A 27,867-nucleotide genomic window follows, 5' to 3' on the forward strand; every position below is an offset into this window, starting at 1 on the left:
GCTTTGCGGCAGGAGGGACTGGTGCACTTCACAAAATAGATGGCATCATGAGGTAGGAAAATTATGATATATTGAAACAACATTCCAAGACATCAGTCAGGAAGTTAAAGCTTAGTCGCAAATGGGTCTTCCAAATGGACAATGACCCCAAGTACACTTCCGAAGTTGTGGCAAAATGGCTAAGGACAACAAAGTCAAGGTATTGGAGTGGCCATCACAAAGCCCTGACCTCAAACCCATAGAACATTTGTGGGCAGAACTGAAAAACCGTGTGCGAGTAAGGAGGCCTACAAACCTGACTCAGTTAGACCAGCTCTGTCAGGAGGAATGGGCCAAAATTCACCCCACTTATTGTGGGAATCTTGTGGAAGGCTACCCGAAATGTTTGACCTAAGTTAAACAATTTAAAGGCAATGCTACCAAATACTAATTGAGTGTTTGTAAACTTCTGACCCACTGAAAATGTGATGAAATAAATAAAAGCTGAAATAAATCATTCTCTCTACTATTATTATGACATTTCACATTCTTAAAATAAAGTGGTGATCCTAACTGACCCAAAACAGGGAATTTTTACTTGTATTAAATGTCTGGAATTGTGAAAAACTGAGTTTAAATGTAGTTGGCTAATGTGTATGTAAACATCCGACTTCAACTGTGTATATATGTACTGTATCTTTTGGCCTTTATGGATTGTTTATTTGTTTGTTGGCCTTTAGCTGAGATGATTCTTTACAGAGTCAAGTATATTTGTCCAGGTCTCAATTGTTCCTTGACCAGCACCATTCATTCTCACTGTCGATCATTCTAATGTTATAACTTCTAATAGTAACTGTATCTACTGGTGAATCGGGAGAGAGTGAGGTGATTGTCATCTAAGAGCCAGCATCTTTTTTTTTGCGGCAGTGCTGCCTGCCAGCAGTATTCAACTCTGATTGATTGAGAGATTCAAGGAGCTATTATCGTTAAGTAACATAAGAGATGCAAAGCATTGACAATTTACATTCATGAAATTTGTAACTTTGCCTCAGAAGCATTTAACTGCAACGCACTCCTACATCATATGAAGGAATGTGCCTACCTGATTTAGGGGACACAGTGAACAGTTGGGAGTTGGGCCAATTTCCTTGTAAAATGTTTCCTTGTGTTAAATACAGTTAGCGATGTAAAGTACTTGGAAGTACTTAAGTCGTTTTTGGGGATATCTGTACTATTTTTCACAACTTTTACTTCATTACGTTCCTTTTTTTAACCCCTTTTTATCCCCAATTTTGTGGTATCCAATTGGTAGTTACAGTTTTCACTCATCGCTGCAACTCTCGTACGGGCTCGGGAGAGGCGAAGGTCGAGAGCAGTGCGTCCTCCGAAACACAATCCAACCAAGCCGCACTGCTTCTTCACACAATACCCACTTAACCCGGAAGCCTGACGCACCAATGTGTCGGAGGAAACACCGCACACCTGGCGACTGTGTCGGCCCGCCACAGGAGTCGCTAGTGCGCGATGGGACAAGGACATCCCTGCCGGCCAAAACCTCCCCTAACCTGGACGACACTGTCCAAATGTGCGCCACCCCATGGGTTTCCCGGTCGCGGCTGGCTGCAACAGAGCCTGGACTCAAACCCAGAAACTCTAGAGGCACAGCTAACACTGCGATGCAGTGCCTTAGGCCACCGCGCCACTCGGGAGGCTACTTCACTACATTCCTAAAGAATATTATGTACTTTTTACTCCATACATTTTCCCTGACTCCCAACAGTACTCGTTACATTTTGAATGCTTAGCAGGACAGAAAATTGTCTAATTCACACACTTATCAAGAGAACATCCCTGGTCATCCCTACTGCATCTGATCTGGCGGACTCACTAAACACATGCTGCATATGAAAAGTATGTCCGAGTGTTGGAGTGTGCCCCTGGCTATCATGAATAAATAAAAAACTAGACAATAGTGCTGTCTGGTTTGCTTAATATAAGGAATTTGAAAAGAGTATTTAAAACCAGATACTTCTAGACTTTTACTCAAGTAGGATTTTACTGGGTGACTTTCACTTTTACTTGAGTCATTTTCTATTAAGGTATCTTTACTTTTATGACAATTGGGTGCTTTCTCCATGACTGAATACAGTCTGAACAAACTTACAATGTACAGTATAAGTTGATGGTTCCGATTACAGGATGCCATGGTCATATTTTTCCATATTCTGTTCCAGTTAAAGGGTTGTTCAGAACAAATGAGATCTGCGGACCATATATATTTTTTACAGACCTTTGACCCTGTTTCTAGTAGTGCAGCTTTAACTGGGACTGGAATGATGTACTCAACTGAACTCCAAACAGTCAAGAGACCAGGAAGGTCTCTTCGCATAACAAGGGGTGTTTACCATACTTTGTTTAGCACTTATTTGCGTATGATGCCTGATACTGGGACAAGCTGAGTAGGCATGTTTCCAATGAGTCACTGCCTGCTATAACCTCGGTTTTGTGTTTGGCAACACGTAGAGTATCAAACAAATGCAGACCTGCTGTGCCTACATTGGCAAGCAAGCATGCATACATAATTTCAGCATAAATCTTTTTTATAACAACTTTAATTAGTCTGATATTCTTCCCTGCACGAATCAGGGTTGAAAGCAGTGGTGTACCGCAGTTTCGCGGGTCCCCCACGCAAGGGATTTTTGGGGGAAAAAAGCCCATTCCTACAATTCTACACATTTTGCCATGAGCTGAGAGAAAATGTTGCATTGATTGAAAGACATTGAATGATGCCTGGATCATAAGGTTACAACAAGTCCACATCTGGAGCCTGAGGTCAAGTCAGCATGTCCACTGTGTGTTGTCCCTAGAGTGGGTCATGTACTTGTGTCTGGGGCTTGATTTAAAGGCTCCTCTGTCAGATACGTGCTCTGCTCAGGGGCTAAGCCCAAAAGGGAGCCCACAGCCCACTCAGACACGCCAACCCCTGAGGGGACCGGTGGGTAGAAAAACACGAGAGATTTGACTTATTCCTCTTCACTGCTGCAAACAGACCACCCAGAGTATTATTCTTGACGAAGGCTAGCGCTGTTCTGCTCTTTATGTTGGTGTGTGCAGTGTGAAAAATGTATTCCCCCTCTGTCTAAACAGCATGAAACTTTGATGAGGGGTCAGACTGAATGATTGTGACATTGGAGTGGAAAAATATGTACATATGGGAATAAAACACATGATTGATTACAAAATCGTCCTAAATTCAGTCCTGCAGTGACACGTCAAGCATTTTTGGCACAGCGGGTAGTGCTATCACTTTTGGGAATGATTTTGGGGAAGAGGAGCCATGGGAGGAACACTAGAGCCCGGGGATACTGCTCTATTGATTCATATTGTATCTGTTATGCGTGCCATGCAGGTCCACAGATTTCAGTTATCAGATACATGTTGGATAGCAGCTCTACTCATTCATAATACATGGAAACTGAAGACATCTAGATTTTTCAAATATTACAATATATGTATGCAAGGTTGCTTGTTTGTTATTGCTGGCATAGGATCAAGAAGGATCTCGTTTTCAGCAACGCTGGTGTTTGGTCAAATGTTTAGACACCACAAGATGATTCTGATAAGAAGCTTTTGGAGAGGTAGAAGGCCTACTGTATGGTTGGTAGTTTGAGTTAAATGAATGGAAAACATGTTCATCATTTATTACAAAGATGTTTCTTTGGCCAGTATGTTTAGCTTTGCTTGGAACACTGGGACTGAGAGGTAGAGTGATTACCCTGTATGTGTGGGCATGTTTCACAGTAGCTTCCTCTGCCTTCATATTTATTTTAACCTGTCGTACAAACCCAAGTGTGTCTTCATGAGTAGTGTTTTTATATCATGAAAAATGCAGTTAGTCATTATGTTGTGAACAGCCCATAAAAACACCCGCAATGAATGTGTGGAACATTTCATGACCTTCCCCATGAATGATTCAAATAATAAACACAACTGCTATTGTTTATACTGCACAGAATCTATTGTATATGTAGAGATCATGGAGATGTTAACGACTGTGGTAAAGAAGGGGAATGAAACATGTCTTGAAGCCCACTGCCTTACATGAACCAGTCTACAGACAGCATTCTCAGAGGCCCATGTTTGAACTGGGCACTGGGTCCACGTAAGGCCAAATGTTTGAGTGTTAACAGCATTCACCCTTGTCCAAGTGCTCTCATGTTAGCCAACTGCCAATCATAGGAAATCATTTCTGGCACACTAATGCTCAGGTAATTTCAAACATTTCATAAAACATCGACAATATGACTATGAAACATCACATTTCAAAGGGAATGAACTTAAATCACTTGACATGTCTAGTAACTATTAGTTATTAGCTAACAGTTATACTACAACCAATATGCGTGGAAGCCCTATTGGCAAACTGTATAGCATTTGGCACAGACACAGAGTGGTGTATTGACTCAGTCAAGAAACACTGTGGATGGGCACTATTAAAGATCTCAACTTATTCAAACTTAATTTTAACCCATAACTTTGGAAAGGTGTGTACAAATGTCTGAGCATCATGAGTTATGTGTAGGGTGGAGTAGGGGGAGTGAGCCATGAAGGGAGGTGCATCAGGGGTTGCACTGAGATGCATTTGTACTCAGAGACTCAATCATCGTAACCATGCTGGCAGTAGCTACAGTACAGTGCCTCAAAAAGGATTCCCCGGTGTGGAGTGTTCTCAGGAAGTTTGTCACTTCCATGGAGAATGGGTGAGTAAGCCCGTCAATAAGTAAGTGACTGTGGTTGAGGAGAGTGACACTCTTTATATTAATTCCAGGACACAAACCAATGCAACATCTTCTGCATTATGTCATTTCAGCACCACAGGCAACCAACCAGATCCACTGAGATGTCAGAAACGGTCATGGTACAGCCCAGACAAGCCTTCCTGATTGTCTCACTATGAAGTCAGAATTACACTCATGTTACAGGCCTCTGGAGATTGAACAGTTTAAGCACAATGAGAAAGTCCCACATACAGCATATTAGAGCCTTTGTACTTAGGAGTCAACAGACTTCAGTATTCATCACCTCTCTAGCTATCAGTAGGAATGCCACAAGACATATAAAGAACAATAGTGTAGACAGGATGCTCACGTGGAGTCTACTGCCTACATGAGTAGAGAGCACTGTTCCCCTGTTATACAGTATTGCACAAACTGAAAACAACACCATGTGTTGGGTATTGGGCGCTACATATTGAACATTCTTAAATCAAGTGAAAAGTACTATACAATTCAATAGATTCACCATGTGCAGCATCGGCCCAACAAGTCAGACTATCCATAAGACATCAGTGATAAAGCAATGGTAAAAATATATGGACACTTATCTTAAAGGGCATTCCCCAGACTACTTTAATCACACATACTGTCAGGAGCTTGCATCGCATCATTATTGTGATTCCTTAGACATGAGTCTGGTCAGACTAACACAGAGACATTGAAAGAAGAACCACAGAAGAGGTTTGGACATGGTTCTCCTTTCCTCCTTCATCCAAATCATGCACTGACTCCAGCCATTTCTAATAGTATGCAGATTCTTGTTCACGCAGCCTGCCAAGTTAAGCAAAGCACGCAACGTTTCCACGCAGCAGGCATTAATGATGACTCATGGTTCTGTAACTCTGCAGAGAGAAAATCCAGGTGACACCGGAGATATATGTGAACAATGATGTTACTAGCCGGTCACCGCCCGGTTACTAGCCGTCTACCACCTGGTTACTCAACCCTGCACCTTAGAGGTTGCTGCCCTATATACATTTGAAGTCGTTAAAACTCGTTTTTCAACCACTCCGACAAATTTCTTGTTAACAAACTATAGCTTTGGCAAGTCAGTTAGGACATCTACTTTGTGCATGACACAAGTAATTTTTCAACAATTGTTTACAGACAGATTAATTGACCCAACTCCAGTGGGTCAAACGTTCACATACACTCAGTTGACTGTGCCTTTAAACAGCTTGGAAAATTCCAGAAAATTATGTCATGGCTTTAGAAGCTTCTGATAAGCGAATTGACATTATTTGAGTCAATTGTAGGGGTACCTGTGGATGTATTTCAAGGCCTACCTTCAAACTCAGTGCCTCTTTGCTTGACATCATGGGAAAATCAAAAGAAATCAGTCAAGACCTCAGAAAAAAAATTGTAGAGCTCCACAAGTCTGGTTGATCCTTGGGAGCAATTTCCAAATGCCTGAAGGTACCTGAAGGTACCACGTTCATCTGTACACACAATAGTATGCAAGTATAAACACCATGGGAACACGCAGCCATCATACCACTCAGGATGGAGAAGCGTTTTGGTTCAAGAAGTGCAAATCAATTCCAGAACAACAGCAAAGGACCTTGTGAAGATGCTGGAGGAAACAGGTACAAAAGCAAGCCCAATCTCGACATAACCTGAAAGGCTGCTCAGCAAGGAAGAAGCCACTGCTCCAAAACCGCCATGAAAAAGCCAGACTATGGTTTGCAACTGCACACGGGGACAATGATTGTTTATCTTGGAGCAATGTCCTCTGGTCTGATGAAACAAAAATAGAACTGCTTGGCCATAATGACCATTGTTATGATTTGAGGAAAAAGGGGGAGGCTTGCAAGCCGAAGAACACCATCCCAACCGTGAAGCACGGGGGTGGCAGCATCATGTTGTGGTGCTTTGCTGTAGAAGGGACTGGTGCACTTCACAAAATAGATGGCATCATGAGGAAAGGACAATTAGGTGGATATATTGAAGCAACAGCTCAAGACATCAGTCAGGAAGTTAAAAATTGGTCTTCCAAATTGACAATGACCCCAAGCATACTTCCAAAGTTGTGGCAAAATGGCTAAGGACAACAAAGTCAAGGTATTGGAGTGGCCATCACAAAGCCCTGACCTCAATCCTATAGAACTGGAAAAGCATGTGCGAGAAAGGAGGCCTTCAAACTTGACTCAGTTACACCAGCTCTGTCAGGAGGAATGTGCCAAAATTCACCCAACTTATTGTGGGAAGCTTGTGGAAGGCTACCCGAAACGTTTGACCCAAGTTAAACAATTTAAAGGCAATGCTACCAAATACTAATTGAGTGTATGTAAACTTCTGACCCACTGGGAATGTGATGAAAGAAATAAAAGCTGAAATAAATTATTTCTCTACTAGTATTCTGACATTTCACATTCTTAAAATAAAGTGGTGATCCTAACTGACCTAATACAGGGAATTTTAACTAGGATTAAATGTCAGGAATGGTGAAAAACTGAGTTTAAATGTATTTGGCTATGTAAACTTCCAACTTCAACTGTACATAGACATGGAATCACTGGTCACTTTAATAATGTTTACATATTGCTTTACTCATTTCATATGTGTATACTGTATTTTAGTCAATGCCACCTCGACACTGCTCATCCTAATATTTATATATTTCTTAATTCCATTATTTTACTTTTAGATGTGTGTATATTGTTATGAATGAATGATTAGATATTAATGCACTATCGGAGCTAGGAACACAAGCATTTTGCTAGACTCGCAATAACATCTGCTAAATATGTATATGTGACCAACATAATTTGATTATGTGATCATCATGGCCTCACTTGATATGGTCTAAGAAGCTCTATTCATGGCTTTCCTTTTTAACATTATATTCATAATCCACCCTTTAACCTTGAGTTTATGAGAGTTCTTATCCAGCCAATCATATCCATTCCCCAGGGACTCATAAGAGAAGAGAACCTGGTGGGGGTGTGTGCTCAGTGGCATAATGACAGTCATCAGCAACCGAGGCTCACACTGGATGAGAGGCTACAGCTAGAGCACTTGACCAGACGTGAACATGTACTCACCTCACAAGCCCAGTATTAGCCTAGATAAAGTACAGTGGAGGAAAGAGAGAGAGAGACTTGTCTGTCCACAGAGCTCCAGATGTTGCACCAGTCTGCAGCCCTGGCCAGATGGTACACAGCTGTACTGCAACGCTAGTCTACATCACAGCACAGAAAACCAACCATCCTCCATTATATGCAGTCTACAGATTTCACCCACTACGAACTGTGCTCCTTCTCCTCAACAATTTACAGAATAATAAAAAAGTATTGTACATTTTTGCCACTAGAAAATACTATCATACAGTAGGAATAGGGTGTAAAACAACAATGTCAGAGAACAGTATTCAACAATCAAGAATTGTATGGGACATTACCCACACTCTTAGAAAAAAAGGGTTCCAAAGTGGTTCTTCGGCTGCCCCCATAGGAGAACCTTTTTTGGTTCCAGGTAGAACCCTTTTTGGGTCCATGTAGTCCCCTCTGTGGAAAAGGTCCTACCTGGAACCAGAAAGGGTCTTCAAAGGGTTCTCCTATGGGGACAGCCGAAGAACCCTTTTAGGTTCTAGATAGCACATGATGATGATTTAATTTAAAGCATCACTCATGACAGAGTCCAATGATAGTCCCCTGGAGTTCAACGGAGAGAGCAATCCACCTGAACCCATAATCAGGATTGTTTAATACTGCCATCTGTGCAAATAAGTGTGTAGTAAAACATTTACAGCTGCACAAGTGTTTATTGCCATCTGGTCCCAACACATTAATATTTGACATTGCGTTCATGAAACATGAAGAACAGTGCACACAATGAGATGAGAAATGTTAACAAACTGAGATATTTATGAATATCTTATTGATATGAAGTAATAGTTTACTGATCAGGCCTTCTGAGACACAACATTTCTCAACAAAATGAAGGCTGATGCATCTCTAGTTTACTGATGGTCTCAATATCAGGAGCCTAACAACAACATAAAAGGAGTCTTTTGGCCAATGAAGGATTGCCCAATAGTCACTTGGTCAGAAACAACAAGAATCAATGAATACATCTTTGTCCTCCAAAAACCAAACAGCTTTGATTAAAACAGTCAGATATGTTGGTAATTTACTGCAAAAGAGATTCTAAAATCAAACAATAGATTTTGAGCAGTAAACTATCCTCACAATGAGAACCACAGAGAGCTGAAAGCCTCTATGAGTAAATATTTTGGCATTCCTACCCAAAATAACAGCTATGCATCACCGAGGCCTGTGCAACACAGGGGTGGTGGATGGGGTTCATTACCCTATTATATGTTTAGCAGTGTTAGAATACAAAGACTGTACTACGATGAGAGAATCCTGCAAAGACCAACTCAAATTCAAACCACACGCCAACCCCTCTTTTAAGCAAAGTGATGACTTTACCATTTTTTCTGTGTGAAAAAGTCATTGAAGATAGACATCATGATAGACAGCGTCTGATGGGAGGCTATGTGTGACTGTGGCAGTGCCATGGTGAGATAATGGGGATAGCCCTTCTTTGTCTCTGTTCTGTCACATCAGTTCAACTGCACTGCCGGCCAATGTGGAGGAACTACACACTCCCTTGTCATCGCAGTAGCAAAAGCCACAGCTTTGAAAAACTCATCTGTATCTGTTTGTGACTCTTGCGGATTTGCCCTCTTTACAAGAAACAGGATTTGGTTACACTTAATAAACACACTGTTGTGCCACGACAATTTTCAAAAGCCATCAATTGTTTATAATAGGAAATGAATAGGGTTCGACTAAAAGCATGTGGGGCATGAGCCTGCACTAGGTTGAGACCCAGCAGCTATGCCTTCTTCAAACCAAGGTACAGTTGAAGTCGGAAGTTTACGTACACTTAGGTTGGAGTCATTAAAACTTGTTTTTTCAACCACTCCACAAATTTCTTGTTAACAAACTATAGTTTTGGCAAGTTGGTTAGGACATCTACTTTGTGCATGACACAAGTCATTTTTCCAACAATTGTTTACAGACAGATTATTTCACTTATAATTCACTGTATCACAATTCCAGTGGGTCAGAAGTTAACATACACTAAGTTGACTGTGCCTTTAAAAAGCTTGGAAAATTCCAGAAAATAATGTCATGGCTTTAGAAGCTTCTGATAGGCTAATTGACATCATTTGAGTCAATTGGAGGTGTACCTGTGTATGTATTTCAAGGCCTACCTTCAAACTCAGTGCCTCTTTGCTTGACATCATGGGAAAATCAAAAGAAATCAACCAAGACCTCCCCAAAAAATTGTAGACCTCCACAAGTCTGTTTCATCCTTGGGAGCAATTTCCAAATGCCTGAAGGTACCAAGTTCATCTGTACAAACAATAGTACGCAAGTATAAACACCATGGGACCACGCAGCCGTCATACCGCTCAGGAAGGAGACACGTTCTGTCTCCTAGAGATGAACGTACTTTGGTACAAAAAGTGCTAATCAATCCCAGAACAACAGCAAAGGACCTTGTGAAGCTGCTGGAGGAAACAGGTACAAACGTATCTACATCCACAGTAAAACGAGTGATATATCGACATATCGACACCTGAAAGGCTACTCAGCAAGGAAGAAGCCACTGCTCCAAAACCGCCATAAAAAAGCCAGACTACGGTTCGCAACTGCACATGGGGACAAAGATCGTACTTTTGGAGAAATGTCCTCTGGTCTGATGAAACAAAAAACTGTTTGGCGATAATGACCTTTGTTTTCTTTGGAGGAAAAAGGGGGAGGCTTGCAAGCCGAAGAACACCATCTCAACTGTGAAGCATGGGAGTGGCAGCATCATGTTGTGGGGGTGCTTTGTTGCAGGAGGGACTGGTGCACTTCACAAAATATATTGCATAATGAGGAAAGAACAATTAGGTGGATATATTGAAGCAACATCTCAAGACATCAGTCAGGAAGTTAAAACTTGGTCGCAAATGGGTCTTCCAAATGGACAATGATCCCAAGCATACTTCCAAAGTTGTGCAAAATGAGCTTAAGGAAAACAAAGTCAAGGTATTGGAGTGGCCATCAAAGTCCTGACCTCATCCTATAGAACATTTGTGGGCAGAACTGAAAAAGCATGTGTGAGCAAGGAGGCCTACAAACCTGACTCAATTTCACACCAGCTCTGTCAAGCTGTCAAGAGGAATGGGCCAAAATTCACCCACCTTATTGTGGGAATCTTGTGGAAGGCTACCCGAAATGTTTGACCCAAGTTAAACAATTTAAAGGCAATGCTATCAAATACGAATTGTGTGTATGTAAACTTCTGACCCACTGGGAATGTGATGAAATAAATAAAAGCTGAAATAAATTATTCTCTCTACTATTATTCTGACATTTCACATTCTCAAAATAAAGTGGTTATTCTAATTGACCTAAAACAGGGACTTTTTTTACTAGGATTAAATGTATAGGAATTGTGCAAAACTGAGTTTAAATGTATTTGGCTAAGGTGTACGTAAACTTCGAACTTTAACTGTAATTAGCTTTAAATAAAATTTCAGAGCTGCAATTAACCATGAGAAAACCTCAAAAGAAGGGAAAATAATCTTGACAATTACATACAAAATGTATTGGATCAAACCCCTGATGAAAACGTTTTAAAACATGAACCAGCTATGTGACAGATTAGTGTGAGGTCTTCACAGTTACTGAACCACACACAGTAAATATTTGGGATCTCTTACATTGTGATTCTACCCCAAACAAAATTCATAGTGATTCTCAATCTTTTTCAGTTGAGTTCGTTATGGCCAGCTTGAAATTGTTTTCATTAGGAAGTCTTAATTGTGACTTTATGAAAGTTGTGAGTGACTAGCCTTCATTGTTGTAATCTGATTGAACGAGACCATCCAGTGCTGCTTTGGGAATCAGTGTTACTATGGTCATGTCAACACACTCCAAGAAGACTTCAAACAAAGACTGATCTCTTTCAGCTAGAGTTATGAGAAGAAATGTTCTTAAGTACTGGGTTTTCCTCTGTCTGAACACAACAAACAGTATCTAGCCTCTTTAAACAATAGCCAAGATGCCTGTCATACGACTCATTGGGCTCTTTCTTCAAACTATGAAAATATATATTGCGAAAATGTTATTCTAACTACTCCCAAGCTCCAATTGTTCCCACAAAAGGCCAGAAACCAGAATTCCCTTATTGACTAAGCAATGGAATAAACCTCAAATAATTGCAGGATTGGCAATCAGCTGCACTTTGTTCTAGAGATGGTTTGATAACAGATTTAGAATTTGGGCTTAAGGACTCATACACATGGGGGAAGTTAATAGAAAAACACTCCAATAAGTGGATAAGAAATAAATCTAATCAAATAGACATGCAATACTCTAGGATGTAGACAGCCAATTCACATATTACATGGAGAAACAAATATAAATTAGTATATAAGGCCAGAAATAATAAAATAGGATTATGTGTCACTGAGTTTAAGAGTACATTAATATACCAGGGGAAAAGCATGTTCTCTTTCAGCTTTTACCTTGAAGCCCCCAAACATACAGTTCAAGACCACCACATTCTTGACCTCTCAGGAGAAATGTTAATGCAAGTTTGAGGCTCTCAGATTTTCTATTTTAATCACTAATCCCAAGTCATTTGGTCATCCTCATGCAGACTCTAAGTCTTGGCCATGGATGACCGCAATGGTGTGAGTTTATAGTTGCCACGCTGATCACGGTGAAATAGCAGGGAGCAACAACCAGAAAGAAAGCCAAAGCTTGACACTTTGAGAGGTACTGGCTATTTACACCTTCACCTGCTCACAGAATAGTGACTGGCAGCTAAAGCTTCAGCTTTATAGAAGCCAATGTTTTGGCAGGTTGGCAAACTGAATCAATGGTAAAACACAATCACTGGCAGTAACTCTAATAACTCCCAATATATTTAAACAACTCATTTCAGCTGCCATATCACAATCCAATATGCAAGGCATACTGTCATCAAGTGTGCACTCGCACCTACCTGCGAACTGGGAACTAATTATTTTATCATGCAATCATAGAAAAATGCTTAGAATAATTGGCACAGGAAAGTAACATCAGACAGTATTAGAATCTTAGCATATTGTATTCGTGTTGAAGAGAAGCCTACAAGGGCGATGCATGGTGAGAGTCCATTTGAAAATCATCTGATTGATGATGAGATTTAAAAGATAAAACATATCTGTTTAAGTAATATAAAATATGTTTTAAATTGTGCCTTTGCTTTTCCTGAAATAAAATTATTCTTCAGTGCAACATCTGTATGTAATCTAGTAAAGAATCAATTAATTTCCTTGTAGCTCATTTGAATAGTCCACATCAATTAGGACATTTAAGAAATGAAAAAGGTCATAATTCATAATGAGTCAGATTATTTACCCTGGCATCTTGTAAAGTTGGCCACACACATAGTAAAGCCACAACATTGTGTGATGAGGCCAACTTGTTTCAGAGAATTTAGAATGTGTGGTGTACAACAATTACAACACTTGCATGTTCGCACAGCTACATGCAATTTAAATACAAACATATCTAGGAACCTTCACTTTATTTACATCTTCATTAGTTTGAAAGTAGACCCAGGTGATTAAAACTCCCAACACTGTCAAAAGTAAATGATTGACTTCTGAATATGCGTAGGTCACAAGATGGCCACTGAATATGCCCTCCACTATGTCAATGCTGCATAGTCTCTCGTATGTTCTTTAACTTCCTCTTTTATAGCAAAGCTCTTGTACCTTCTGCAGATACTACAAATCAAAAAGGGAACCCCCTGTTCCCTGTAATTTAGTTTTATAGCTCTCTAAAATTGGACTAAATCACAAAGAAAGACAAACTGAGATGTGCTCTGTAAAACATAAGTAATATAAGGCTTTCCAACATGACACGTTTGTTTTTTTCTCCCCATAAGCCAAGCTGCACTGAAACTGACTTCAAACACTTTGCATATCAACAAAGGGCCTGGGACGTCTCAGACACGCCTTATCTCATCTAGTCCCAGTAATGTCTCACAGCTGCTTTCAGTAAGGCAGTCACGAAGGCCTTTGGACATTGCTCTGCGAGAAATGAAGATGCTGGCTCATCACAAATTACACTGTCATAATCCGCTGTCTCTGACATCAAAAGACAAAAGAGGACAAGAGATACAATTTGTGGAAAACATGAACTCAAAATAAGATATGTATTTATGGATGTTTACTTTTGGGAAAGAGAATGTCATTGGGTTTTCAGAGAATCCTGGTCCATGAGACAAATCATTCATAACAATTTCATCTACTTTAGTTTTTGAAAGATCAATTAGCTTTCCCAAATCACTCTTATCAGAGAGCCTCACAGAAGAAGACTCTGGAGATGACAAAATGTTCTCTAACTGTTCTGTATTATTTTAAGGCAGTCTAACTGCATATGATCATCTAGTTGTTTCAAATAAAAACCTGGAATGTTTTCAACATCTTTAACAGAGGATCATGCTTTTTGTTGGCCCAGTGTTTTCTTAGTTTCAGTTTTTAATACCAGATTTTACAGGGTTCATTAAAAGTAACCCTCCCCCCTCCAAAATACACATTATTTTGAAGGCAAAGGCTTTTAAGGATTAAAGACACAGTAGAGGAATGAGTGCCTTAAGAACATGGGCCTTCATTTATATATAAAAAAAGAGCATTAAGTGAGCATAGGTCATCATTACACAACGTTCCAGATTGATCACATTCAACATGAACTAGGGTCGAATTGCTCCAACCGGTTTACTGAGATTTACCCCCCAAACCCACTCCCTTTCCTGGTATAAATAACTGAGAGAAACCGGTCAATTATAATCAATTATTCATATGAACAGGCATGACGTTACATGGAACTGTTAAATGACATGCAAAATCTAAATCTGGCTTCTCTACAGGCCCTTGGCTTACTCTGCTATCTGTGGGATCACTCATCAACGCTCAGGGTGGGAACAGACAGCTCATCTCAGTATGGAGCGCATAATACAACGCATGTATTATCTCATCATGGTAACTTTTTTCTTGTGAAAGGAAGGACTACATTTGCTGCAGCATAGCCTATGCTACAGTAATATAAGGACTGAATGCACGTCTAATTTACACATCTCCATCTGGCTTTAGGGGTCACCCTATTTTTCCATTGTAAAGATGCATTTTTTTAGTTGCATCTGCAGAGTTTTAAAACGGCCTATCACTCGAAATCGTTGCTTTAAATCAGTACGCACACGAGCACTCTCTCGCAGTCTTTCTATCAATTCCATTCCAATTTAATCCAAAATAGATAGGCATAATCCTGTTCAATATATATATATATATATATATATATATATATATATATATATATATATATATATATATGTCCTTGCCTACCTCTTTCAGGCAATACATTAAATGCAGTATTGGCCTTATATTTAGCTAATGAATGATTTGTTATGCATACACTTCTAATTTATAGCCTCGGTCTCTTGTGCAATACGCACCTGCGCTCCGCTAGCCTCTCTTCTTTAAAAAAACGCCCCTTAGATCTGGCTGTCCCAGGAAAAGCTAGACTATAAATAGCTTGCTGGACATCTTTTAAAGCATTTATTATACAAATAGACTATTCGAAGAGGGATGCATGCTCTTGTTTGCTGAATGTTAAATACAGCAGCATACAGAACTCACAGGAGTTTGAAAGAAGAGAGAACGTGCGACGGCGGTTGTCTATAGTAGTTATTTATTCAGACCCTATATTACTCAAGCATGTCATTACAGTTATGAATTTAAGGAAAACAAAACTTATTTCATTTAACTGTTGAAAGCAAGGAAGGAAAGAAGCAACAATAGAGAGAGAAAGGCGGTGGGCTAATACCAGTCGCACGACATTAGGGAAAATATTACGAAAGGTAGCCTATATTTCCGTCAGCCTACTAATGATAAAAATGTAAAATAGAACATATTACATGTCAAATTTGAAATCAAATTCACTAGCCTATAATTGTAACTTTGTTGGCCGCTGTCCTGCAGCAGTATCGCATGTTCGCTCCCAGCTTCATTGTTTGAGAGAGGTTCGTCATTCCAATCCATATAATACAGTGTAATACATTTCCCCTAATTGGCTACAGTCCACACTCAAAAAGATTAGCCTATTGGAGCTTGTTTTTTTTACTTACCCAAGAGAGCATAGCTACATGTTTGGGCTTTTATGTTTTTCTGTCAGGCGTAATGTGCGGTAGCCTATATATCATAGACCAGTATTGGATAACGGCACAATCATTTGGGCTTTTTCTGGACTTGGGATCATAAAATGTCTTTAATGTAGGGCTCATAAAATGTATTTAATGTATGCCTCATCAGGCTCAGGTAGCATCAGGCTTGAATTTTCATTCCGATCAAAGCTCTAATCAAATCCAGACATATATGCTTTAGAATGACACTTCCGGTTTTGGCTGCAAATACTGGTTTACCCGGAGAAAAGCGATTTATTCTCGGGGTGGAATATTTGTCAAATACCGGGAAATGATTAAACCCTAACATGAACCCATGATCAAATCTCAAGTCAAGTCCTAGCTGGTGCATGTTGATCTCCTGTGTCGAACAAGTGGAATTGCTTGACATGACCTCATATGTAAGGCTAAAGTCTGATCTATTAGTCAGCTGAGGTAACACATTCATGCTCAAATCAGTACCAATCATGAAACCCCACAATATGTCTAGCTCAATTCGCTTAACATTCTTCTGTACCAAACTACAGTATGAACAGCGACCAATCAATTGACATTGAACCTAAAAACTGTAGCTCTTACACTTAAATAAATATCCACAAAGAAAATTCCAACAAATATCCCAACATCTTGGTGCTAGGTAGCTAAAAAGGTCACATCTTGCTTTGAGTGGCTCTTCGCCAAATTCTGAAAGCTTGTTCAATTCCCCATGCTGTGTTTTCTATTTGAACCTTCTAACCAAGGCTGTGGAGCACCTGTCAGTAATTTGGCAAATATGTTTTTCCACCTGCTACCTTGTCCCCCCCCTATTTTTTCCTCCAAGTGCTCACCCTACCCTTCCTCCTGGGACAGTTTCTGTGTGTTGTGGCTTTAAAACAATTCCAATTTGGGGCAACCAGAAAACCACATGAAACATGTTTCGTAAATGTGGCCCCACATCTGTTCTGCAGCAAGGTTGACAACATGCTTTCACTACTCCTCTATTTTTCATACAGATGTAGGATCTTAATTTGATCAGGACATGTTTAACTTGTACTGTATTTGAGGTTTTAAAAGGCTTCTGAAATTGGTAATTTCCACTTAGAAATGTCAGACTTGATTTTCAGAAAGTTTTATGAATCCCTACAAAAATGTCCTTTAATTATAATCCACATAATAATTGACATTTCCTGTTGCTATAGGAGTATTTTCCTGCTGTAGCAAACTGGCTCAATTTAAGATCCTACATCTGTAGTGTCTTTCCAAACTCAAACCACTACAACGATCTATGCTGAGAAAATGTAGACAATATGTATATTATTTATTTCAGTGATCTAATAGCAGTGTTCATAATTTACATTTTGGCTTCAGTACATTGTTATTATATGGATGCAAATATATATTAATCAAAGATAAACTTTAGCATTTGTAATCAGTGTTGGTGCCATTCAATGTTTCGCATTACATGAACATCTATGGGTAATGCAATTAATACGCTAATAAACATTACAGTGCAGTTTAGGTTTATAATACATGCTGTATAGTGCCTTAGGTTGGATGTACGTCCAGCAATTGGCCCAGGAAGTTGCTATGATCACTATCTGAGGGAGGTGGAGGGAGGATAGAAGGGTGGTGGTCTTGTGAGAATGAGATACATTTTGTTTTGAACAATCACCTCCATAATAATGTTAAGAATTTGGGAGGCTCATACATATTAACATCCATAAAGTAAGGCCTTTCAGATTTTGTTTGACCTTTATTTAACTAGGCAAGTCAATTGAGAACAAATTCTTATTTTCAATAATGGCCTAGGAACAGTGGGTTAACTGCCTGTTCAGGGGCAGAACAACATATTTGTACCTTGTCAGCTCGGGGTTTGAACTTGCAACCTTCCGGTTACTAGTCCAACGCTCTAACCACTAGGCTACCCAATACTTTTTATTGAACCTTTATTTAACTTCCTAATCTCTTTCTGCTCAGACTTGTTACATTTTAATGAATTGAGTCGCTGATGTGGTCTTCCTGTCTGTGTTGCCCCCCCCCCCCCCCCTTGGGTTGTGCCGTGGCAGAGATCTTTGCGGGCTATACTCGGCCTTGTCTCAGGATGGTAAGTTGGTGGTTGAAGATATCCCTCTGGTGGTGTGGTGTGGGGCTGTGCTTTGGCAAAGTGGGTGGGGTTATATCCTGCCTGTTTGGCCCTGTCCGGGGGTATCATTGGATGGGGCCACAGTGTCTCCTGACTCCTCCTGTCTCAGCCTCCAGTATTTATGCTTCAGTAGTTTGTGTCGGGGGGCTAGGGTCAGTCTGTTATATCTGGAGTATTTCTCCTGTCTTATCCGGTGTCCTGTGTGAATTTAAGTATGCTCTCTCTAATGATTTCTTTCTTTCTCTCTCTCGGAGGACCTGAGCCCTAGGACCATGCCTCAGGACTACCTGGCATGATGACTCCTTGCTGTCCCCAGTCCACCTGGCCGTGCTGCTGCTCCAGTTTCAACTGTTCTGCCTGCGGCTATGGAACCCTGACCTGCTCACCGGACGTGCTACCTGTCCCAGACCTGCTGTTTTCAACTCTCTAGAGACAGCAGGAGCAGTAGAGATACTCTCAATGATCAGCTATGAAAAGCCAACTGACATTTACTCCTGAGGTGCTGACTTGTTGCACCCTCGACAACTACTGTGATTATTATTATTTGACCATGCTGGTCATTTATGAACATTTGAACATCTTGGCCATGTTCTGTTATAATCTCCACCCGGCACAGCCAGAAGAGGACTGGCCACCCCTCATAGCCTGGTTCCTCTCTAGGTTTCTTCCTAGGTTTTGGCCTTTCTAGGGAGTTTTTCCTAGCCACTGTGCTTCTACACCTGCATTGCTTGCTGTTTGGGGTTTTAGGCTGGGTTTCTGTACAGCACTTTGAGATATCAGCTGATGTAAGAAGGGCTATATAAATACATTTGATTTGAATTAGGTAACAGTCTCAGAAAAAAAGGTACCCGAATTGTACTTAAAGTGGTACAAACGCTTGTCACTGTCAACTTAAGCAACATTAACCTACATTATCACTGCATATTGGCTTTGCTTGAATTGCCCTGCCAATGCATTGTTGTTTGGACCATTAAAAAAAAAAAATCAGTATTTGAGGTAGGCCATATGATCACACTGGTATTAGATGAGTTGTTGTATTACTTGGGAGGCACAGCTGAGTAAGAATACACTTAAATAATTCGATTTTTATTTAAATTCTACTGGGCTGCTGGGACGTGCATGTGATGGTCAGTCTCAGCGGAGGGAGAGAGCAGCATACTGAGAGTCCACCTCTCAACATCCCTCCGCTCTCCCTTTCCTCCACTGACACTGACCAAAACGGGACACTGTCTTCCTCCAGTTGAACTCGATTCACACTGCATTATTTCTGCCTCATGCACAAATTCATTGTCATACTTCTATGAACAGAGAAAGTGAAATATTCCTCTGTATTAAAAAAGACCCAAGCCGCTAATAATAACGCAAGCCTATCGATACACTTTCCTACTCATTCATTACAGCTGCAGTGCTGGTTGTAGTGCCAGTGGAAGTAAGAACAACGCACATTTTATGGCTTATAAAAGTGTTGAATAAAAAGTGTTGACAGTGCTGAGGAAAAACTTCAACATGAACTCACTCATAAAAACAGCTGCTCTTTGCTGTATTCATTGACAATCTCGCTGGTCATGGTTTTAAAGGTTTAGAAATCTAACAGTGTCAACTTTGCTTTAGCTTTCTTTTACGCCTGCTATGTTACTGCAGACACGGTAATCTGAGCCATCTGATTGGCCAGCGGTAGACCTATAATGCACTTTATTTATTTATTTATTACCTTTATTTAACCAGGCAAGTCAGTTAAGAACAAATTCTTATTTTCAATGACGGCCTAGGAACAGTGGGTTAACTGCCTAGGTGCCTGCTGGGAAGGCAGAGTTTGTACCTTCAGACACATGAAATGGTTCAAAATGGGAAAACTTTGCCTACCCGGCATGCAGTGCAGCTGAATTGGGTGCACCTACCACCAACAGTGCGAGATTAATAAATAAAAATAGGAACGCAAGGCTTTAACGTTTTTTTTTTACAGAAATACTAGGCGATCGACTAGGAATGCCTTGGAGATCAACAAGTCGTACCCTGTAAGGTACGTTGATTGTACTCTTGCAGTTTGTACCTTAAAATAGCCAAATTGTACAAATGTGCCCTTTTAAGGTACCACCAGTGACATAGCCATTTGTTTCTTTAACTTCTTATGGCTTGGGGGCAGTATTTCGACATCTGAATGAGAAGCGTGCCCAAAGTAAACTAGCTGTTACTCAGGCCCAGAAGATATGATATGCATATAATTGGTAGATTTGGATAGAAAACACTATAACATTTCCAAAACTGTTAAAATGTCTGAGTATAACAGAACCGATATGGCAGGCGAAAACCTGAGGAAAATCCATCCAGGAAGTGGAATCTTTTTGATGTGGGTAGTTTTCAATTGAATGCCTATAGAGTATTGGCTGTTCCACTGGATGTCTTAAGGTGAACGCACCAATTTGTAAGTCGCTCTGGATAAGAGCGTCTGCTAAATGACTTAAATGTAAATGTAAATGAGTATCTAATGGGTTAGGACCCAGATTGCAGTTCCTATGGCTTCCACTGGATGTCAACAGTCTTTAGACATTGTTTCAGGCTTGTTTTCTGAAAAAATGAAGAAGAATGAGACCTTTCTGTCATTGGACTGTAGAATCATGCAGTGCTGGTTTGCGCGCATGACCGAGTGCGCGCCCTTCGCTGTTTTTCCTTTCTATTGAATACGCTATTGTATGGTTGAAATATGATCTATTATTTACACAATTGACAACCTGAGGATTAATTATAAACATCGTTTGACATGTTTCAACGAACTTTACCGGTACTATTAGGATGTATTCGTCTGCATGTTTTGACCGCCTTTGAGCCAGTGGATTACTGAACAAAACACACCAACAAAACAGAGCTTTTGGGATATAAAGAGGGACTTTATCGAACAAAACCAACATTTCATTGTGTAGCTGGGACTCTCGTGACTGCAACCATTAATTGTATCGCTATTTCTGACTTTCTGACTCCTCTACTTGGTTGGAAAATATTTGTATGCTTTTTGTATGGTTTCCCCTTAAACCACTCAAGTGTTGCTTTAGCAGTATGCTTAGGGTCATTGTCCTTGCTGGAAGATGAACCTCCGTCCCAGTCTCAAATCTCTGGAAGACTGAAACAGGTTTCCCTCAAGAATTTCCTTGTATTTAGAGCCATCCATCATTCCTTCAATTCTGACCAGTTTCCCAGTCCCTGCAGATAAAAAACATCCCCACAGCATGATGCTGCCACCCGTGGGGATGGTGTTCTCGGGGCGATGAGAGGTGTTGAGTTTGCACCAGACATAGCGTTTTCTTGATGGCCAAAAAGCTCAATTTTAGTCTCATCTGACCTGAGTACCTTCTTCCATATGTTTGGGGAGTCTCCCACATGCCTTTTGGTGAACACCAAACATGTTTGCTTATTTTTTTCTGTCCACTCTTCCGTAAAGCTCAGCTCTGTGGAGTGTACGGCTTAAAGTGGTCCTATGGACAGATACTCCAATCTCCGCTGTGCTTAGTGGTATTGCAGAATTTCAGAACAGGTGTATATATACTAAGATCATGTGATATTTTAAATTCACTTCACCAATTTGGACTATTTTGTATATGTCCATTACATGAAATCCAAATTAAAATCCATTTCAATTAAATGACTTAAATGTAAATGTTAAATTACAGGATGTAATGCAACTAAATAGGAAAAATGCCAAGAGGGTGAATACTTTTGCAAGGCACTGTATATATTTATATATGGTTTATTACCGGTATCGTCCCGTGTCAGTCAACGAGGTTTACCCTCGCTCTTTTGTTTGGGTTCAGCCCAGTGTATAGGCGTTTGTTTTGGGTGTATCAAAAACCCCTATTGTGTATTCCTGCACCTGTCTCCAAAATTACCAGCGTGAGAGTTTCATTTTCCTCCATATTGTTATAGTGTTCTTAACTATGAAGTTGTTAATGTTCTTAGATGTATCCTTTGAAAATCAACACAAAGATTCTGGGGACAATATGCACCCATTGTTCCTCTTTAATGCATTTAACTATATGTCATACGTTTTAGCAAAGGGGGCATTGAGTCTTCAATATTGGACAGGTATATCAGGAGATTATCTACAAATAAGTTTAGTTTATATTCATGTTTACCAATACTGATACCTGTTACATTTGGGTCCTGTCTTTCTGCAAGCGGTTCAACTGCCACTGTAAACAGGAGGGGGGAGAGGGGAGAGGGGACATCCCTGTCTTGCGTCCCTTTCTAAAGCAATTTCATAGAGATAATGTATTATTTGTGTATATTTATTGCTTTAGGACATTTATACAATATTTGAATTACATGTATTTCAGCTGAAAAGTTGAAAGCTTCCAAAGTTTTGAATAGAAAATGTCATTCAAGACGGTCAAAAGCCTCTTCGGCTTTAACAGCCATTATTGATTAATCTATATCTTGTTTTTTTGCTTATTGTATTAAACTGAAACATGTTCTTGTATTTGTTTGTCTATTTTTAATAAACCCTGTTTGATCTGTATCAAGTCTCGTAAGACTTTAGCCATTCTATTGCTTATAAGCTTTGTTATCATTTTATTGTCACAATTGATTAAATTTATGGGTCTATAATCAGCAGGGTACTCTCCAGATTTTCCTGGTTTTAATTTAACTGAAATAACTGTTTGATACATGGAACTAGGAAGTACTGAATTTACATTTGTGTAAATAGAGGGCCTACTTTGTCCCAAAATGTTGAATAGAATTCTAAGGGAAAGCCACCCATTTACTGCTATATGATTGCTCAATATTAGTCTCCTTCGAAAATAGTTGCATGTGATTTGGAACATACAGTTGAAGTATATTAGCTGCTGGTGGAGAGGAGGAGGAGGCTGAATGGGGTTGAATGTTGCAGTGGTGGTTCTGTGAAATACCCTGATATGATGAGTAACCTTGCCTGAGACCTGGAGACTTGTTTTAGTTCCCAAGGCTAATACCATTGCCTAGACTTTAGCTCTGTGGGCTAACACGATCTTAAGTCATGACTCAGGTTAAAAACTGTTTGGTCGATCTAATTAGTAGCTCCAAGAGGGAGAAGCAATGAACGTGAGCTATTGTGTCCAGTCTCATGCAAGAGGTAAATCCCTTTATGATATAAAAAGCTTTCACCTTCAAAATAATACTCAACAGGAAACAATTTGAGCTTTCTTGACTCATTTCTTTAGTTAGCAGTAACTTTTAGTCTCTCCTCTGTTTTCTAAACATACCGAAAGGCACAAAATGTTTTGTTTGTATGGATAGCTTCCCATAAGAAAGAAAATAACATCTGTGTAACCACTAGCTACACCCTCAAGTTAATCTAAATAGATGCAGGTGCATATCATGGCAAACACAATTGACAATTAAGGTCATTCAAACATTATTTCCTAACTCCCTTGCAAGCAGAACAAAACTTGTAATAGTCTTGACACCTGTCCCCAGTAACAACTATGGCCGGAGGCCCACTGTTCCTTTGAAATCATTCCAAATAACTCTATTAAAACCTACAGCTAAAATAAGCACATCGTTCTTGACCACACATCTACAGTTCACCATCAGGGATGTTTACTTATGTTTTATGAGCTTGAGTGGTGGGTATTACAAAAGATGATGTCAAATGACAGTCCCTAACCTCTATAACTACAGCCCTCAGATTGAACACTGACCATATCCCCTCTGGATGGTTCTTTGGTTCAGGTTGGGCCTTTGCTTGAATATATGATAATAAGGACCCAATGCAACTTACACTACAGACAAATAAACAATAGACACAATACACACATCCGTAATCACATCTTTCACAGATATTTCCAAATATGGGGCCTAAATCATCTCTAAAGATCTCTCACTTCAAATATTTGCCTGTCTCTATTAACATTTACAGCCATGTGTACATTCTCCCACAAAGATACATTTTAATGGAGTTGAGTAATTGTGTGGATGTTATTAATTGCGTGCACAATGTTGCTATTAAGGTAATATCCTGTAAGAAATCTCATACTCCAACAGAGCACACAGTTTGATTTAATAGTGATGTTGAGGGTTGGCACTGGATCTTTTGTGGAGCTAACTCTGCTAGCCAGAGATTTCACACTGAGCTCTGGAGACAAGCCACAATGCCTGGGGAAGTTGAAATGACGAAGCGGGGGGTCATTTACCTGCTTTAGCTAATTTACAATCTCATTTGGGATTTTTGAAGTGTTTTTCTCCAAATAAACCTCTATGAATAAACCATCCACAGGCCTACAAAAAAGTTAGTGACTGAACTTAAAAGCTGAGGATTTTTTTTTTGAACTATGGTAATCTTTAGATATGAGCAACCAGTTGTGCTGTGTAGTACTTTTGCAGTTCGTAGCAAGGTCAAAGACAACAATGTGGATTCTGGAGAATTCAGAGCGACATGATCACAAACAAACTAATAAACTTTTCTCATCTCATCTGATTATAACATAGATGAGGGCCAGATGGATCTTAACGTTGCAGAATTGTTGGTGTAATTTATGTGTAATTGAAAGGCATCCACTTAGTCTCATTTTACTGCCATGATGTTTCTGTGCAGCTGTATTTTTAACATGGCTGATCATGCTTCTGACCATATTTTCTAAACCAAGCACATTTGGCAGAGCCATCTTACACCCCAGCCTCACAGACAGGTGTGAGGCATTCTCTCTCCCATGCTGTCAATCCACAGGCTTAAAGAATAGCTGATAAGAGAACTTTAGCTCCTTTTAGGATTTGATTCCAGTAACAACTCAAATGGCCCCAGGTTTTTTCTGAAGTCAATTAAGAAATTGTAAGGCATTATAATATGCCAATGCATTAAAATGTGAGAGTGGGTTGTTCATTCTTGGAGGGGATGTGTGGAATCTTACTGTGCCACATGCTGATGACATGCAGGCAGTATTCTCTACTGTAGATGTCTGCTCGTCTCAACATGCACCATCAGGTCACTTAAACCATACACTCACTATTCAAATCCTCGCTAAACCACTTTGGAAAAAATACTTTCACCAAAAGCATTATTAACCATTATCCATCTCAAGCAACAATAAACAATTGGGCGCCTCAACCGTGAAACTATGCTCTGTATAGCTATACTGCCAACATGCAACTAGACTGTATCATAATAAAACAAAGCCTAAGTAGTCCTTATCTGAGAAACACTGACCAGTATACTGTATTATTGTGTCTGATCAAGGACAAATTAAAGTTTCTAACTGATGGCGGTAAATATTCATCATACACATCCTTTCATCGGAATTGACAGAAATTGCCACATGTTGTTTCAACATCCCACAAGTGAAAATAATTTGGTGTGGGCTACACTTTGGTCCTCTTATGTGTATTTATATGAATTCTTACTAAATGTTAATATATGTTTAGTGTTATTACGCTATTAAAGAGCCGATAATTAACCTACCTGTGGCTGTAGATCAGTTGGGTAGCTGATATCCAACAGCTGGAATACTGGAGAATATCGGTCATTCATATCGTCTGCGGCCGGTGACACTGTCTCCTCTCTGTTCTTCTGGAGAATCTCGCGTTTCACCTCCGATCTCAGGTCCAAATAACAGAAAAGCGTTACTAGATGCAATGAAAGGGATAAGACGAAGAATCCCAGGAAGATTTTACAGTTATTACAATGTTTCCTGCAAATGCAAGTAGTCTCTTTCAAGTCAATCTCCTCTATGTGTGCAAACTTTTCAGACATAGATTTAGGTGCCATGTTTAAATACTTTCAGTCGTTGCTATTTCAGCATACTAGGCTTTTGTCTATGATGCTATGGCCCTAACCTGAGCTGTCTGATGCTGAAACGTTCGCACATCGACAGTTATCTCCATCCACATCAAGGCAGGGGGACGGTACAGTATCCCACACTGATACCGTAACTTAAAGCAATCCTTGTCGAAAGATCCGCCCCTCTTGTAATCTGATTGGGCTGCGCCTATTACGTGCCACTCCATTGAAAACTACAGCGACGAATGCTGTCCGGGTCGTCTGGCTTGATAGATCAGCCAAAACCAGATCATCCCACCACTGGCCACATCACGTAATTTCAACGTTGAAATGTGGAACATATTTGCTTGAGACCTTGATCAATGAGATTTCAATATTTATTTACACACTCATAAAGGACATACAGAGTTCGTTGAATTCCTAATGTGTTATCACTATGCCTTAGAAGAACCATTTAAAAGTCCAACAAAATTCCAATGGGTGGCGCAGTGGTCTCCGGCAGGGATAACCTTGTCTCTTGTGGCGGGCCAGGCGCAGGGCACGCTAACCAAGGTCGCCGGGTGCGCGGTGTTTCCTCTGACACATTGGTGCGGCTGGCTTCCGGGTTGGATGCACGCTGTGTTAAGAAGCAGTGCGGCTTGGTTGGGTTGTGTATCGGAGGACGCATGACTTTCGACCTTCCTCTCTCCCGAGCCCATACGGGAGTTGTAGCGATGAGACAAGATAGTAGGGGGAAGAAAAAAAATCCAATGGAAAAAATTGTCAGATTTTTGGTTTAGTTGTCATCTAAATGTTTATCATTGGGCATTCAACCATTTAAAAGCACAACAAAGTTCAAATGGGAATATGCCAGATATTTTGTATTTATACAACAATTTAGAGCTATATTCAATCTGTATAACTGAAGTGTTACAGAAAGCAAAATATAAATGTAAAGGCAATTTCCGATTGTACCGACATATGCAACATTTACCGTGAATGCACTAACGAGGGAAAATTGCCTTTAAATTTCAATCACTCTGTAACGCTGAACTTCCGTGATATGAATTGAATAGAGCCCTTAATGCGTTATCAGGGGCATCATGCACCCCAAAAATCTGAAGGGACACAAGAGTAGAGTACATGAGGATGGCTGTTCCGGTGTTCCGGACACCATCTGGAAGTTGGAGAATTTTGAACTTTTCAAACACCTGAAGCAGCTTTTTCCTGTAATCGAGAGCAATAATCATGATGCTTAACTTTAAATAAATAAATAAATCTTTTTTTTCTGCATGTCTAAGCATACCTCTTGAGCTCTCGGTATCTTCCTGACTGTTTATTTAAAATTGTATTTTTTTTGTGCATCTTTTCTCAAATCTGGGATAAATATTAAAAGGAATGTGAGTCTTATTCAATACATTTAGTAATTGCTTGCTTTTCAAAAGGCTAACAACCTTGCCAGCAGGCATGCCAGCTAATATAGCTACTCTAACTTGATTGATAGACTGAAATGGATTCTTTGTAGCTAGTTATGCGATTATGAGATTGGGAACCTGTCAGGGCTAGCTAAAGTCAAATTAATAAAATTGCTAGTAGTTTTTTAGAGAAGCAACACAAAAAGCTAAAAAAAAACAACAAACAAATATATGTATATATATAAATATATGTATATATACAGTTGAAGCCGGAGGTTTACATACACTTAGTTTGAGGTACTCACTCCACTTAACATTTCTTGTTAACAAACTATAGTTTTGGGAAGTCAGTCTCATTTGTGTTTGACACAAGTCATTTTCCAACAATTGTTTACAGACAGATTATTTCACTTATAATTCACTGTATCACATTTCCAGTGGGTCAGAAGTTTAAATACACTAAGTTGACTGTGCCTTTAAACAGCTTGGAAAATTCCAGAAAATGAATTAATGGCTTTAGAAGGTTCTGATAGGTCAATTGACATCATTTGAGTCAATTGA

The 27,867-nt window shown here is 39.8% G+C and overlaps 1 protein-coding gene across 3 annotated transcripts in view; it reads right to left on the bottom strand.

Moving 5' to 3' along the window:
- LOC115136265 (ectodysplasin-A-like) overlaps positions 1 to 26,050 on the bottom strand; it is a 69,771-nt gene extending 43,721 nt beyond the window's left edge. For all 3 annotated transcript variants that reach the window (XM_065023643.1, XM_065023642.1, XM_065023641.1), the window contains exon 1: positions 25,595 to 26,050. In XM_065023643.1, coding sequence (XP_064879715.1) covers positions 25,595 to 25,900 — 306 coding nt within the window. In that variant the 5' untranslated portion in view covers positions 25,901 to 26,050. The remainder of the gene's footprint in view (positions 1 to 25,594) is intronic.
- Positions 26,051 to 27,867: the final 1,817 nt, after the last annotated feature.

Source organism: Oncorhynchus nerka, linkage group LG10 (assembly GCF_034236695.1).
Source record: "Oncorhynchus nerka isolate Pitt River linkage group LG10, Oner_Uvic_2.0, whole genome shotgun sequence".
Classification (NCBI taxonomy): Eukaryota; Metazoa; Chordata; class Actinopteri; order Salmoniformes; family Salmonidae; genus Oncorhynchus; species Oncorhynchus nerka.